General features: G+C 42.9%; 1 protein-coding gene across 1 annotated transcript in view; it reads right to left on the bottom strand.

Annotated features, from left to right (window-relative positions):
• LOC126997821 (dorsal root ganglia homeobox protein-like) overlaps positions 1-11,314 on the bottom strand; it is a 61,027-nt gene extending 49,713 nt beyond the window's left edge. The window contains exon 1 of the mRNA XM_050859032.1: positions 10,319-11,314. Coding sequence (XP_050714989.1) covers positions 10,319-10,328 — 10 coding nt within the window. The 5' untranslated portion in view covers positions 10,329-11,314. The remainder of the gene's footprint in view (positions 1-10,318) is intronic.
• Positions 11,315-13,636: the final 2,322 nt, after the last annotated feature.

The raw sequence follows: 13,636 nt of genomic DNA, 5'->3' as shown, positions 1-13,636 counted from the left end.
CATTTTTGTTACTCTCTCTCTCTCTCTCTCTCTCTCTCTCTCTCTCTCTCTCTCTCTCTCTCTCTCTCTCTCTCTCTCTCTCTCTCTCTCTCTCTCTCTCTCTCTCTCTCTCTCTCTCTCTCTCTCTCTCTCTCTTCCTCCATTCGTTTCCTCCTTTAATCTACCACATTCCCTTCCTCCCTCTCTCCCTCCCTCTCTCTCTCCCGCTCTCTCTCCCTTTCTCTTCCTGTTTCTCTCTCTCTCCCCTCTCCCATTGTCGATTTGTTTATTTGTATGTTTGTTTGTTTCTTACTCGTTGTTTTGTTTGACATTTGGCTGATGATTATGATGTACAGGGGGAGGAGGAGGAGGAGGGGGAATAGGAATAGGAAAAGGAAAAGGGAGGAGGAAACGGAGGAAATGGAAGTGGAGGAAGAGTAGAAGGAGGTGGAAGAGGAGGAGGAGGAGGAGGAAGACGATGGGAAGGAGAAGAGGAAGAAGGAAGAGGAAGACGGGAAGGAGAAGAAGTAGGAAGAGGAGGAATGAGAAGAGGAAAAGGAGGAGGAAGAGGAGGGATTGGAAAAGGAGAAGAAGTAGAAGGAAGTGGAGGAGGAGGAAGACAACAGGGAAGAGGAGAGGGAAGAGGAGGAGAGAGGAGGAGGAGGAGGAGGAGGAGAAGGAATAAGAGAAAATGGAGGAAAATGAACAGAGGAGGAGGAGGAGGAAGAGAATAAAGGTTACAATGATAAATATGATAATGAAGATAATGAAAATAAAGTTGATAAAAATGACAATAATAATAATAATAATAATAATAATAATAATAATAATAATAATAATAATAATAATAATAATAATAATAATAATAATAATAATAATAATAATAATAATAATAATAATAATAATAATAATAATAATAATAATCTCTTAATTGCTTAGCGCGAGAATATTAGCGGCGGATCAGTCTTGGCCATTACCCGATATTGCCTTGTTCATTTTTCTCGCTAATACGTTATCATTAAAACATTATTACGACCATTATACAAGTTATTATTAGCGGTAACTTTATTTCTTTTTATTCGGTATATTTTGTTTTCTCTGTGTGTCTGTCTGTCTGTGTCTGTGTGTGTCTCTGTCTCTCTGTCTCTCTCGCTTTCTCTCTCTCGTTTTCTCTCTCTCTCTCTCTCTCTCTCTCTCTCTCTCTCTCTCTCTCTCTCTCTCTCTCTCTCTCTCTCTCTCTCTCTCTCTCTCTCTCTCTCTCTCTCTCTCTCTCTCTCTCTCTCTCTCTCTCTCTCTCTCTCTCTCTCTCTCTCTCTCTCTCTCTCTCTCTCTCTCTCTCTCTCTCTTGCCTTATTTCACGGTTTTTCTCTCTTTCTTCGTAGTCCTTCATTCCTTTTCCTTTTCTCCTTCTCTTTCTCCTCTTTTTCTTCTTTATTTATTTTCTTGTTCTTGTTCTTGTTCTTGTTCTTCTTGTTCTTGTTCTTGTTCTTCTTTTTCTTCTTCTTCTTCTTCTTCTTCTTCTTCATCCCATTCCTTTCGCTAGTCCTCCATTTTCCTCCTCCTCGTCCTTATCCTCCTCCTCCTCCTCTTCCTCCTCCTCCTCCTCCTCCTCTTCCCTCCGCATTCTCCCCTTCTCGCTTCTCCCCGAGTCTCATTAAGGTGAATTAATTATAGCATATGCAGGTGCTAATTAATGAGCCATCTTGTTCACCTGTGTGGCGCTACGCTTATTACCGCTTCGCACACACCTGACTCACGCTGCGAATACCTGAGCTTACCCCCCCCACCCCCCCACCCCCCCGATGTTAGGGATGATGTTGAGGACGCTGGAGATGGTGTTAGAGATGAGTTGTTTGTGCTGGAGGAGATGATGTGATGCTGGAGATGATGGTGTGATGCTGGAGATGATGTTGGATATGAGTTGTTTGTGCTGGAGATGATGTTGTGATGCTGGAGATGATGTTGGATATGAGTTGTTTGTGCTGGAGATGATGGTGTGATGCTGGAGATGATGTTGTGATGCAGGAGATGATGTTGGATATGAGTTGTTTGTGCTGGAGATGATGGTGTGATGCTGGAGATGATGTTGTGATGCTGGAGATGATGTTGGATATGAGTTGTTTGTGCTGGAGATGATGGTGTGATGCTGGAGATGATGTTGCGGATACTGGAAACGATGGTGTGATGCTGGAGGTGATGGGGGTGTGATGTGTGATGGTGTCCTGGGATGTTTACACGTGCGGGAAATATTTAGTACGGGATGAATATATCAACTTGTGAGGGAATGGAGTAGTTTGCCCTTCTATATCCATGTGCTAAGGTCACTCAGTCGTGGAGAAATAAATATAATAATAATAATAATAATAATAATAATAATAATAATAATAATAATAATAATAATAATAATAATAATAATAATAATAATAATAATAATAATAATAATAATAATAATAATAATAATAATAATAATAACCATCGTGCTATTATTACCGTTATCTCTTGTTATTTTCATCGTCATAAAAAGACAAAAAACAAGAATAAAAAGAAGTGTCTATAATAACAAAATAAACCTTAATAATTAATAAACAACAGCTTCCATGACGCTCTTCTCTGCGGCGATTGGTAACAGTGATCAGGAGGAAGCGGCAGGCGGGAGCGGCGGCGGCGGCGGCGGCGGTGATGATGACGGTAATGGCGGTGAAGGGCGGCGGTAGTGATGGCGGTGGCGGCGGCGGCGGCGGCGTAGTTGGCGGCGGCGTAATCGCATCTCCGGCCTCGTAACAAACACAGCGGCGCCTCTTAATTATACACACAAACACGGGCCGCCGCGCCGCGCACAAACACCCGCGACCAGTAATTATTCTAATGTTTCGCGCCGATTTTTGTTTTATTTTCGTTTTGTTTTGTTATGTTTGGTGTTGGGAAGGGGTAGGGGGGGAGGTGTGTGTGTGTGTGTGTGTGTGTGTGTGTGTGTTATTTCGAGACAGCACCTCAAAAACTCTCTTTCACGATGTGCTCCTGCTTTGCTCTACTTGTTATTGTCGTTAATATAATAATAATAATGAATTGATTACTATTATTAGCATTACAGTATTATCATCAGTACACTAATATTACTAACGATCTTATCCTCGCTAGTACTGTTTTTTTCATTAGCCTGCAGTAGATATATATATGTGGTAGTAGTAGTGGTAGTAGTAGCAGTCGTTGAAGTAGCAGCAGTATAAGTAGTATGCAGCAGTGAGAGGAAGAGGAGGTTTAGGAAGAGGAGAGAGAGCGGGAAAGAGAGATAAAAGAGGAAGCGCTGGAGAAAAAGAGGAAACGGAGGAGGAAAAGGAGAAACGAAAGAGAAAATATTAGAGAAAGGAGAAGAGGAATTTAATGGGACCAAGTGCGGTAGGTGAAACAAATAAAAATGGAAGCTACAGTAGAGGAAAAGAAAGAAGGAAGGGAAGGGAGAGGATAAGAAGAAGAGGAAGAGGAGGAGGAAGAAGAGTTAGAGAAGTAGAGAAGCATCCTTTCCAGTAATGTGTCTCTGCTAATGGAAGGAATTAAGGTATCGTGTGACAGTTAATAAGATAAGCTAGACAGCCACACCTCGCGCCACATCTTGCCACACCTTACCACTATACCCACCTCCTCTTAGACCCTGCCATATCCCTACCACACCTTGCCACACCTCACCATCTTACCCACCTCCTCTCAGACCCAGCCACATCCCTACCTCACCACAGCGACACTTCACCACAGAACCCACCTCCTCTTAGACTCTGCCATATCCCTACCTCACCACACCTTGCCACACCTCACCACAGTACCCACCTCCTCTTAGACCCTGCCACATCCCTACCTCACCACAGCGACACTTCACCACAGAACCCACCTCCTCTTAGACTCTGCCATATCCCTACCACACTTTGCCACACCTCACCATCGTACCCATCTCCTCTTAGACCCTGCCACATCCCTACCTCACCACAGCGACACTTCACCACAGAACCCACCTCCTCTTAGACTCTGCCATATCCCTACCACACTTTGCCACACCTCACCATCGTACCCACCTCCTCTTAGACCCTGCCATATCCCTGCCACACCACACCCACACCTTACCACCGTACCCACCTTCTCAACCCACCTCCAAACACTGCCACATTCCTACACCGCTACTGCCACATCCCGACACCTTAACTACATTCCTACATCTCTATAGCCACACCTTGCCACACCGTACCCACCTCATCTACCCACCTCCAAACACTGCCACACTACCATAGTCACATTCCACCGCCATTCCCAGCTCCATTTTATAGCCACATCCCTTCACCAATACAGCCATATCTCGCGCCACACCATACCTACCTCCTTCTCTAGCCACTTACATTCATTGCCACACTCCAACATCACCACAGCCACATACCGACTCCATACCCACCTCCTTTTTTTAGCCACATCCCAATGCTGCCTTACATATCTTCACTCTTTTTTCTATCTATATGTCTACCTATCTAAATGTCTTTCTATCTCTCTCTATCTATCTGTAACTATCTCTTTCTATATTTCTATCTCTCTATCTCTGTCTATCTATCTGGCTTTATCTCTCTCAAGCTCTATCTGGTCACCTATCTATCTGCCTTTCTCTCTCCATCCCTCTCTCTCTCTCTCTCTCTCTCTCTCTCTCTCTCTCTCTCTCTCTCTCAACACGGGGGTAGGTATCGTGGCAAAAGGTGACACTCTCCACTAATCCCTTTTTTCAGCCTCCGTGGTCACAAGGCTCCGCGGCTCCTCCGTTCGTCCGTGGAAGAGAGGCTAACTTGTAACTACTTTGTGTACTCCGTCGAGGCTCACGGAATATAAATGAGTCCTGTTTTTACGCGTGTTTTTTTTATTTTTTTATTATTGTTGTTGTTAGTGGTGGTGGTGATGGAGGTGGTGGTGGTGGTGGTGGTTTGACGTTGAGTTTCTTGGGACGGTTTTCGATTCGTCGGTCTCGTTTTCATTACTCATTTTAACTCATTTTTTTATTGTTAATTGTTACTCATTTTTTCTCCGACTCGTTTTTGACTCATTTTTAACAAATTTTCTCGTTTTTCACTCATATTTTTACTCATTTTTTTCATTAATTCGTTTTTTAATCATTTTTTTCACCAATTTTTCTCATTTTAACTCGTTTTTCACTCATATTTTTCTTTGACTCGTTTTCCACAATTTTGTTTTAACCAATTTTTATCGTTTTTCTCTCATATTTTTACTTTTTTTTTCTCTGACTCGTTTTTCACTCATTTTTTTACCATTTTTCTCATTTGATTCGTTTGTCTCATTTTTTTATTATTTTTATACATCTTCATCTCATTACTTATTATTTGTTACTCATTTTCTTCTTTGTCTCGATTTCACTCATTTTTTCCTCATTTTTTTTCTCTGTCTCGTTTTTCACCCATTTTTTTATTAATGTTTACTAATTTTTGGCGACTTTTTGATTTTTTACTCACTCATTATTGACTCCTGTTTTTTTCTTTACTTATGTTGACTATTTTTATTTCTATTCTTTTTGCTAGTTTTGTTTTTCGTTTCTTACTCCTTTCGTTTCCTTTGACGTCTTGGTTTTCCCTTCGCTGTTCTTTATATATCACTTTGTATCTTTGTTTATGTTCTTTTTCTTTTTCTTTATTTTGTATCTGTATCTTTCTTAGTTTTATAAGTCTATTTTGTAGTTTCATTTCATTCTTACCATTATTTCGTATCTCTTTCTATATCCTTATTTTTGTATATTTATTTATTTTGCATCTTCCATAATTCTCTATAGTCATTTTGTGTATTTAGTTTGTATTTCTATATATTTTTGTATCTTTCTTTATTCTCTACATTTATTTTGTACATGTTTTGTATCGTCTTTCGTCTGTATCTTCATTTTCTATCTTTATTGTGCATTTTCTCTATTTCGGATCTATATATATTTTTTCGGGTTATATAGCGAGCTTGTCCTCCATTATATATGACTTACGTGTTTTCTAGTTTCCTGCCACGTTATTATTTTTATTTTGGATTTATTTAAACTGCGTCTTTATATATACGTTCTACGACGCGGTGTTTTGTATTGATTTATATTATTTTAACGCCTTGTCGCCCCCTCGCTCTACGATATAGTTTTGTCATCTATACTTACAGTTCCACATCCCTTTCACGTCTTGATTCTCCCTTGATTCATGCCTTACGATATCGTGTCACTTATGAATAAGGATATAATAAACTTGTATAACTGCTAACAAATGACAACCGAAGTTTTAATTTGAGAACACGAACTGAATTTGGGCAAGATCATATAATTCGTATAGACCTGATAACAAATGACAAACCAAAGTAACAGTCAGGTGAAGGGTATATAATATAGTTGGGGGAATATGCTATGGTGTCGTATCCTCCGTGTCTGGCTGTATTTTTGAGGTAATGCATCGACTATCAGCTCTTCCGTGTAAATATCCGTGTATATTTCTTCGCGTTAGAACTGATAATAAACAGCCAAAGTAACAAAGTGCGGTGCAATTGAGGGAATACGTCTGCTCTAGTGTCGTGTCTTCAGTACCAAGTCGTGTAATGCAGGGACTGTCAGCTCTTCCGTGTAAATATCCGTGTATATTTCCTCGCGTTAGAACTGATAATAGAGAGCCAAAGTAATAGAGTGCGGTAAAATTGAGGGAATACGTCTGCTCTAGTGTCGTGTCTTCAGTACCAAGTCTTGTAATGCAGCGACTGTCAGCTCTCCCGTATAAATTCCATTGCGTTAGAACTGAAAACATATGACAACCAAGGTAACAGTGGGAAGGAAAGGTATTTGCTAAGCGAGTATGATGCTCTGGTGCCGTGTCTTCAGTGCCAAGTCTTGTAATGCACCGACTGTTAGCCCTCCCGTGTAAATTCCGTGTAAATTCCTGTCTAAATTCCATCGCGTTAGCTTTTCATAGCATTGCGGGGTTTTTAGAGGCGGCTCCCTAGAGTGCCGGATTTGTTAGCGAGAATTTTTTGCAGCTAAACCGATTTCCAGCGGCGACGGTCTTTTGCTGGTAATGTTTTGTTATGGGGTGTTTGGTCGGTTGTGTTTGTGTCTGTGTCTGTTTGTCGTCTGTGTTTTGTTTGTTTTCTTGTTGTTCTTATTGTTATTTTGTAGTTTTATATTAGTTGTTTGGTAATTTTTTGCTATGCGGTGTCGGGTTGGTTGCGTTTGTGTCTGTTTGTCGTTTGTGTTTTGTTTTGTGTTTCTTCTTGTTCGTATCGTTGTTATTTGTAGTTTTCTATTGGTCGGTTTCTTATTTTGCTTAGATGTCTCGAGTGATATTTTTGGGGTGATGTATTTCTTCAAGTGTCAGCGGTTGTGTTGTCTATGTTAATTTTCAGTTTTTTTATTAGTCTTATTTCTCGCTTCGGTGTTTTTGAGTGGGATTTTTCGGCGACATGTTATTTTTTGTTTGCCATAATGTTGTCTATGTTATTTTTCAGTGTTCTACGAGTCTGTTTTTGGCTCCGATGTTTTCTAATTATATTCTTTTTTCGGTGTAATATTATTTTTTGTTTGTCATAATGTTCGTCTATGTTTTTTTTCAGTGTTCTACGAGTCTGTTTTTGGCTCCGATGTTTTCTAATTATATTCTTTTTTCGGTGTAATATTATTTTTTGTTTGCCATAATGTTCGTCTATGTTTTTTTTGTGTTCTACGAGTCTGTTTTTGGCTCCGATGTTTTCTAATTATATTCTTTTTTCGGTGTAATACTATTTTTTGTTTGCCATAATGTTGTCTATGTTATTTTTCAGTGTTCTACGAGTCTGTTTTTGGCTCCGATGTTTTCTAATTATATTCTTTTTTCGGTGTAATATTATTTTTTGTTTGTCATAATGTTCGTCTATGTTTTTTTTCAGTGTTCTACGAGTCTGTTTTTGGCTCCGATGTTTTCTAATTATATTCTTCGGCGACATCTATTTTTACGAATTTACAGCGGTGGTTGGTATCATATAACTGATATTGGGTACTGATTTTTTTCACAGCTGCAAATCATGTATTCGTTATTTTATGTGACGATATTTATTTATTTTCTGAAGTGATTTATTTATTTATTTACCATTGCAAATCACATTCGTTATTTGTTCCCATTTTCTGAAGTGGTTTATTATATATATTTATTTGTTTTGAATATTTATTTTGTATCGTCTGTTTTGTACCCATTTGGCGTTTTTTTTTTTTTTTTGTATCTTGAATTCACATTGTATCTATTTTATTCCGCGGTGACAAAACTAATTCTCCGGTGATATTTTTTGTATCTTTCTTTATTTCGTATATTCATTTTGCCATCTCTATTTTGAATCCATTTCATATTTTTTGTATCCATTTCCTATCCGCATTGTATCTATTTTCTTCCGTGATGACAAGATGTATTCCCCGATATTATTTTTCGTTCAATAATTTCGCTAAGGTATTTTTTCCCTGCCGGTATCGTAGTTTTTTGTATCCATTTCGTATCCGCATTGTATCTATTTTATTCCGTAATGACAAGACGTATTCTCAGATATTTTTTTTCGTTCGGTAATTTCGGTAAGGTATTTTTTCCCTCTCGGTATCGTGGTCGTCATAAAAAAAATTCCCATGCACTGTTAGCCATCATTTTAGCATAGTATCCGATTGTCTCATTGATCTTTTATTCATTTTTCTACCCCCTCTCTCTCCTCTCCCCCTTCTCCAGTCACCCTCTACTTACTCACCCCTGTCCATTCTCATATATTTTACCCATAAGTGAGGTGGTTCTTCCTTACTCATCTGTTTCTTTCCATCTATCTTGCCCCATTAGGATTTACTCACTCGTCCCTTTTAATTTGCATGCGTTCAATGACTCGGTTAGATATTTTGAGCGTCCGCAAGTCACCCTCATCCGCTAAGGCTCACCACGGACGCTTGTTTTGGATATTAGGTAACGAGAATCTGAATATATTGATTTGTATGTATTGTGTTATGGCTTTCGGTCACTCAGGGTTTAAAGAGACAGTAAGTTGTAATAGTTTTCGAGGATTTTTTTAAGGTTAGTGTATTCTCCCATTCTATTTCTCAGTGATATTAACTATTTTACTGATATTTCTTTCGATATTACATAAAGAAAATCTGAATATATTGATTTTTATGTACTGTGTTATGGCTGTCGACGGCTCAGTATTATTTTTTAGGATCTATAAGTTGTAATATTTTTTATCGATTTTTTGGTTGTATTATTTTCCTGTCCTATTTCTCGGGTGACATAAACTATTGATTAACTATTGAGTTTCATATAATTTGCTACCGCTTTCGATGGCTCAGTACTTGAAGCTCCAGTAAGTTGTAATATTTTCTCGGATTTAATTTCTCAGTGATATTAAGTATTTTTTTGCATTAGCTTTATTGCCACCTTTGAGCCTTCATCGCCTTTATGGGTGTTTTAATATCCAGTAAGTTGTAACATTTGTTGATTTTTATGTTGAATTATTCCTGTATATTTTTCAGTGATAGGAATTATTTTAACATTATTTTTATCGCCAGTTTAGAGCCATTATCTCCACTTTTGGAAATTTATCGCCTTGAATGCCAGTAATTTCTCGCCCATCGACTTTATTCCCGGATAGATTTCGTTGAATTATCCTTGTATTTTATTTCTCAGCGACATAAACAATTTTAGCATCAGTTTTACCGCTCCCTTTAAACCTTTCCTGCCACCTTTGAGCTTTTGAATGCCAGTAATTCCTCGCCCATCGATTTTATTCCACGTGCAGGATCGTATTTCTCGAGGCATTGATTTTTGAGGGTTTAGCGCCACGTTCAGCCCCGGGCCGCGGTGAGCGAGTGCTGTTCGCGGCGTTAACATTCCCGCCGAGGCCCCGTGTTGCCGCGGGGCCTCGGCGCTGACACGCCCGCGGGAGGGAAGTGTTGAGAGGCCCTGGGGCGACCACGAGGGGAGTTGGGGGGGCAAGGGAGCGCGGACACACACACACACACACACACACACACACATACACACACACATGTTCCTCCGTCACTTTGTTTCCTTAATTTCGGCTTTATTTTTTTCCTATGAATTTTCCTGTCGCGTCTTCGTCGTGATCACAGTCGCGGGAATAGGATTTGTGGTTTTCTTGATGACACAGACTGCGAGGAGCTTGTAGAAGGAGTTTTTCTTGTTTCCTCTTTTCGGCTGTACAAAGACATGACCGTTTGGGCGACACCGGAGCCCCGCAGCCTCTGTCCTGGTGCCGGGGCTGGCGGGCAGGCTTGGCGAGGCGCTGACGCCTTGGCCTGGCACTGGGGTAGGGAAATGATAAAAAAACTCACCGAAATTCATGTTTGAGGGTGACGCCAAGTATCCTGCAGGAGACGGGCGGCGGGCGGCAGCAGCAGCGGCGGCGGCAGCGGCGGCGGCGGCGGCTGCGGCAGCGGCAGCGGCAGGAGCGGCGGCGGCGGCGTCACACTCCAGGGCCGACGTGGCAGCGGGAGGTGGAGGGTGAGTAGCGGGTCGCCTGGCCACGCGGGACACTTGCACCACACTGACACCCTCACACTAGGCCCACCACCTCCCTCGCGCGTGGCTCCGGCCTCTATTACCAGAATCAGATGGTACAAACCCAATATGGTCTTCCCTTATCAAATCATTGCCTCCTTTCCATGTGCAAACACGGAAGGCGGCCACTCAAAACTTGTGGCGCAGACGCACAGGCCGCCGCCGCCGCCCGCTGATTGGTGGGCGGGGCCGCGCCGCGCCGCCATTGGCCGCCCGCCCGCTAATGAGGGGAGTGATCGCCGTGGTTGGGGGAAACAAGGGAATCTCTTCCTAACCTCAGTGTACGATGACCCCGCCTGGCCGCCATGCCCCGCCGAGCTGTTTATCGCTGCTCATTGCGATTATTTCTGTGTTCCTCCTTTCCTTAGGGGGAAGGAGGCGTGTCCCCCGTGCGCCGGGCCGGGGCAGCGCCGGGGGCCGCCGCCCCAGCGCGTGGCGGCCCCCGGCAGCCGCTGGAGTCAGTGTGTCGGCATCCCCAAAATGATATTGTCGCGGTTGCCTAACAAGAATGGGCGGCGAAGTCATTGATTTTCGGATGAAATGGAGCAAATCTACAGCCAATACAGGGCGTCATTGTCCCATCAGCGATGTATTATCCCAGCCATTTACGCAATGAATCCCCTCCAATGGCTCAATATCGCTCCAAGACCTCGGTAAATATGGCCTGATGGCGGGACTGTCTTGGGCGACGCGACCCGGGCGACTCCTCCCCGGCAGGCCGCGGTACCCCGAGACTGCTCCCGCCGGCACACCGCGAGGCAGGGCGCCCGTCAGTAGTACCTTGACGCCGCCCTGCCGCACGCCACCGGGGGGAGCCACGGCGGGAGAGAGAGAGAGAGAGAGAGAGAGAGAGAGAGAGAGAGAGAGAGAGAGAGAGAGAGAGAGAGAGAGAGAGAGAGAGAGAGAGAGAGAGAGAGAGAGAGAGAGAGAGAGAGAGAGAGAGAGATACAGACAGACAGAGAGACAGAGAGAGAGAGAGAGAGAGAGAGAGAGAGAGAGAGAGAGAGAGAGAGAGAGAGAGAGAGAGAGAGAGAGAGAGAGAGAGAGAGAGAGAGAGAGAGAGAGAGAGAGAGAGAGAGAGAGAGAGGTGCATCGAGGATCATCTTCAGTGTTAATGAGAGGACTGTGAGCTGATGTGCTTACTCCACCATCACAACCAGATGAGAGGATAGATTTAATTATGCTGTTATATGAGGGAAGGAGGAGGAGGAGGTAGGAGGAGGGGGAGGAGGAGGAGATTATGAGGGATGTCAGCGGAGGGAAGAACAAGAACTCATCAGATAGAGGAAGGGGAGCTTGAAGAGGAGCAAAAGAAGAGAGAGGAGAGAGAGAGAGAGAGAGAATAAATAAAGACGTATCAAGGGAGAAGGAGGAGGAGGAGGAGGAAGAAAGAAAGAAGCGCAAGGGAGAGGAGAGGAGAGGAAAGAGTCTGAGGAGGAAAAAGAAAGAGATAACGAGATACTGGAAATAAAGAAAGCAAGATGAAGAGAGTGAAAAGTCGAAATCAAAAGAGAGGAAACTGGAGGAGAGAAGGAAGAATGTAAAAGGGAAATATGGAAAACGAGAAGGGAGTGGAGAGAGAGAGAGAGAGAGAGAGAGAGAGAGAGAGAGAGAGAGAGAGAGAGAGAGAGAGAGAGAGAGAGAGAGAGAGAGAGAGAGAGAGAGAGAGAGAGAGAGAATGTGGTTGGGAAGAGAGAAAAAAACTATAAAGAAATTAATAAAAGCGACAATAAAGATAAACAAACGGAGAAAAAATAAGAGAGATAAGATAAGAGAGATAAGAGAGAGAGAGAGAGAGAGAGAGAGAGAGAGAGAGAGAGAGAGAGAGAGAGAGAGAGAGAGAGAGAGAGAGAGAGAGAGAGAGAGAGATGCCAGGGTGCAGGGATCGGAATGCGCCTCAGGTCGGGTCTGGCACTCACTTCCCGCCCTCATCAGTCCTCCTCCTCCACCTCCTCCTCCACCTACACCTCCACCTTCTCCTCCAAAACCCAGACGAAACTAAACCTTCGCCCTTGACACATTCTACTCAGGGGGAGCCGAGGCCACGCGCATTACTTGAGTTAGAGTGATCCTAATGGGAGGAGTGTCCTCAACTATTGCATTTGCCCAATTTCCGGCAGACTCGTTAGCCAAGCGTGGTCTGACAACAAGGGCCGCGTCCCAACCCCTGGCTCGATGCTCTGACTCCAGCTTTGCCTTCCCTTCTTTCCCTCCTCTGCCTCTAATTCTCCTTCTAAACCCGGATTCTGTAGGTTAAGGTACGTATTCCAATCCCCCAATGTAGGATTCACTGGCTAACCTGCTTGTCTTTATCGTTGTTGGGTATTCGCTAGAGTGTTCGATTCTCCATCCAGGTTTTGATTCACTGTTTTCTGGGGTCGTGAAGTCGGACCCTCGGAGCCTCCCGCCGTCACTTGGAAATGGGATTGCTTTGATTCTACTTTTACAAACTTGTGGAATTAAGGCTCTCGTTTCCTGGCCCAGCTAAACCGAGTGAAATGATGTGAGCTGTGACTTGCTTAACGAAGGGGAGGCTGGGTATGGCGTGAGTGGTGAATGTGGTGGCGAAAAGTAGTGGTGAGAGGTACTGGTGATGGTGACTGTGGTGGTGATGGGAAAAAGTGGTGTGTGTAGTGGTGGTAGTGGTGTTGAGATGGCTGGGGCGGTGTGGGTGTGATGAGTGTAGTGATGATATGTAGTGGTGTTCGTAGTAGTAGTAAGGGAAAACTGGGAGATTTCTGGTGGTGACTGTTGTGGTGAAAAGAAGTGGTGGTGCATGGTGGTAATGGTAGGGGAGACTGGGAATGGTTCTGGTGGTGAGTGTGGTAGTTAAAAGTAATGGCGTTTTATGGAAGTGGTGATGGGACTAACATTAAGAGGGTAGCAATAGTAGTGCTGATGAGTTGTTTATCGAAAAGGAATAGCAGGTGATTGTAGTAGTGGTGGTGATTGTAGTAGTTAGAATATATTGGTATCAAGGAAAACACAAACAATAATTAACAACAAAACCACCACCACCACAACCACAATAACAACAATAGCAATAACAACAACACAGACTAGTTTTAAAATGGAAGGTCGATCAATTTCAC

Source organism: Eriocheir sinensis, chromosome 13 (genome assembly GCF_024679095.1).
Source record: "Eriocheir sinensis breed Jianghai 21 chromosome 13, ASM2467909v1, whole genome shotgun sequence".
In the NCBI taxonomy this organism is placed as follows: Eukaryota; Metazoa; Arthropoda; class Malacostraca; order Decapoda; family Varunidae; genus Eriocheir; species Eriocheir sinensis.
The sequence above is the reverse complement of the archived record's forward strand: the minus strand, read 5'-3'. Positions and strand labels throughout refer to the sequence as shown.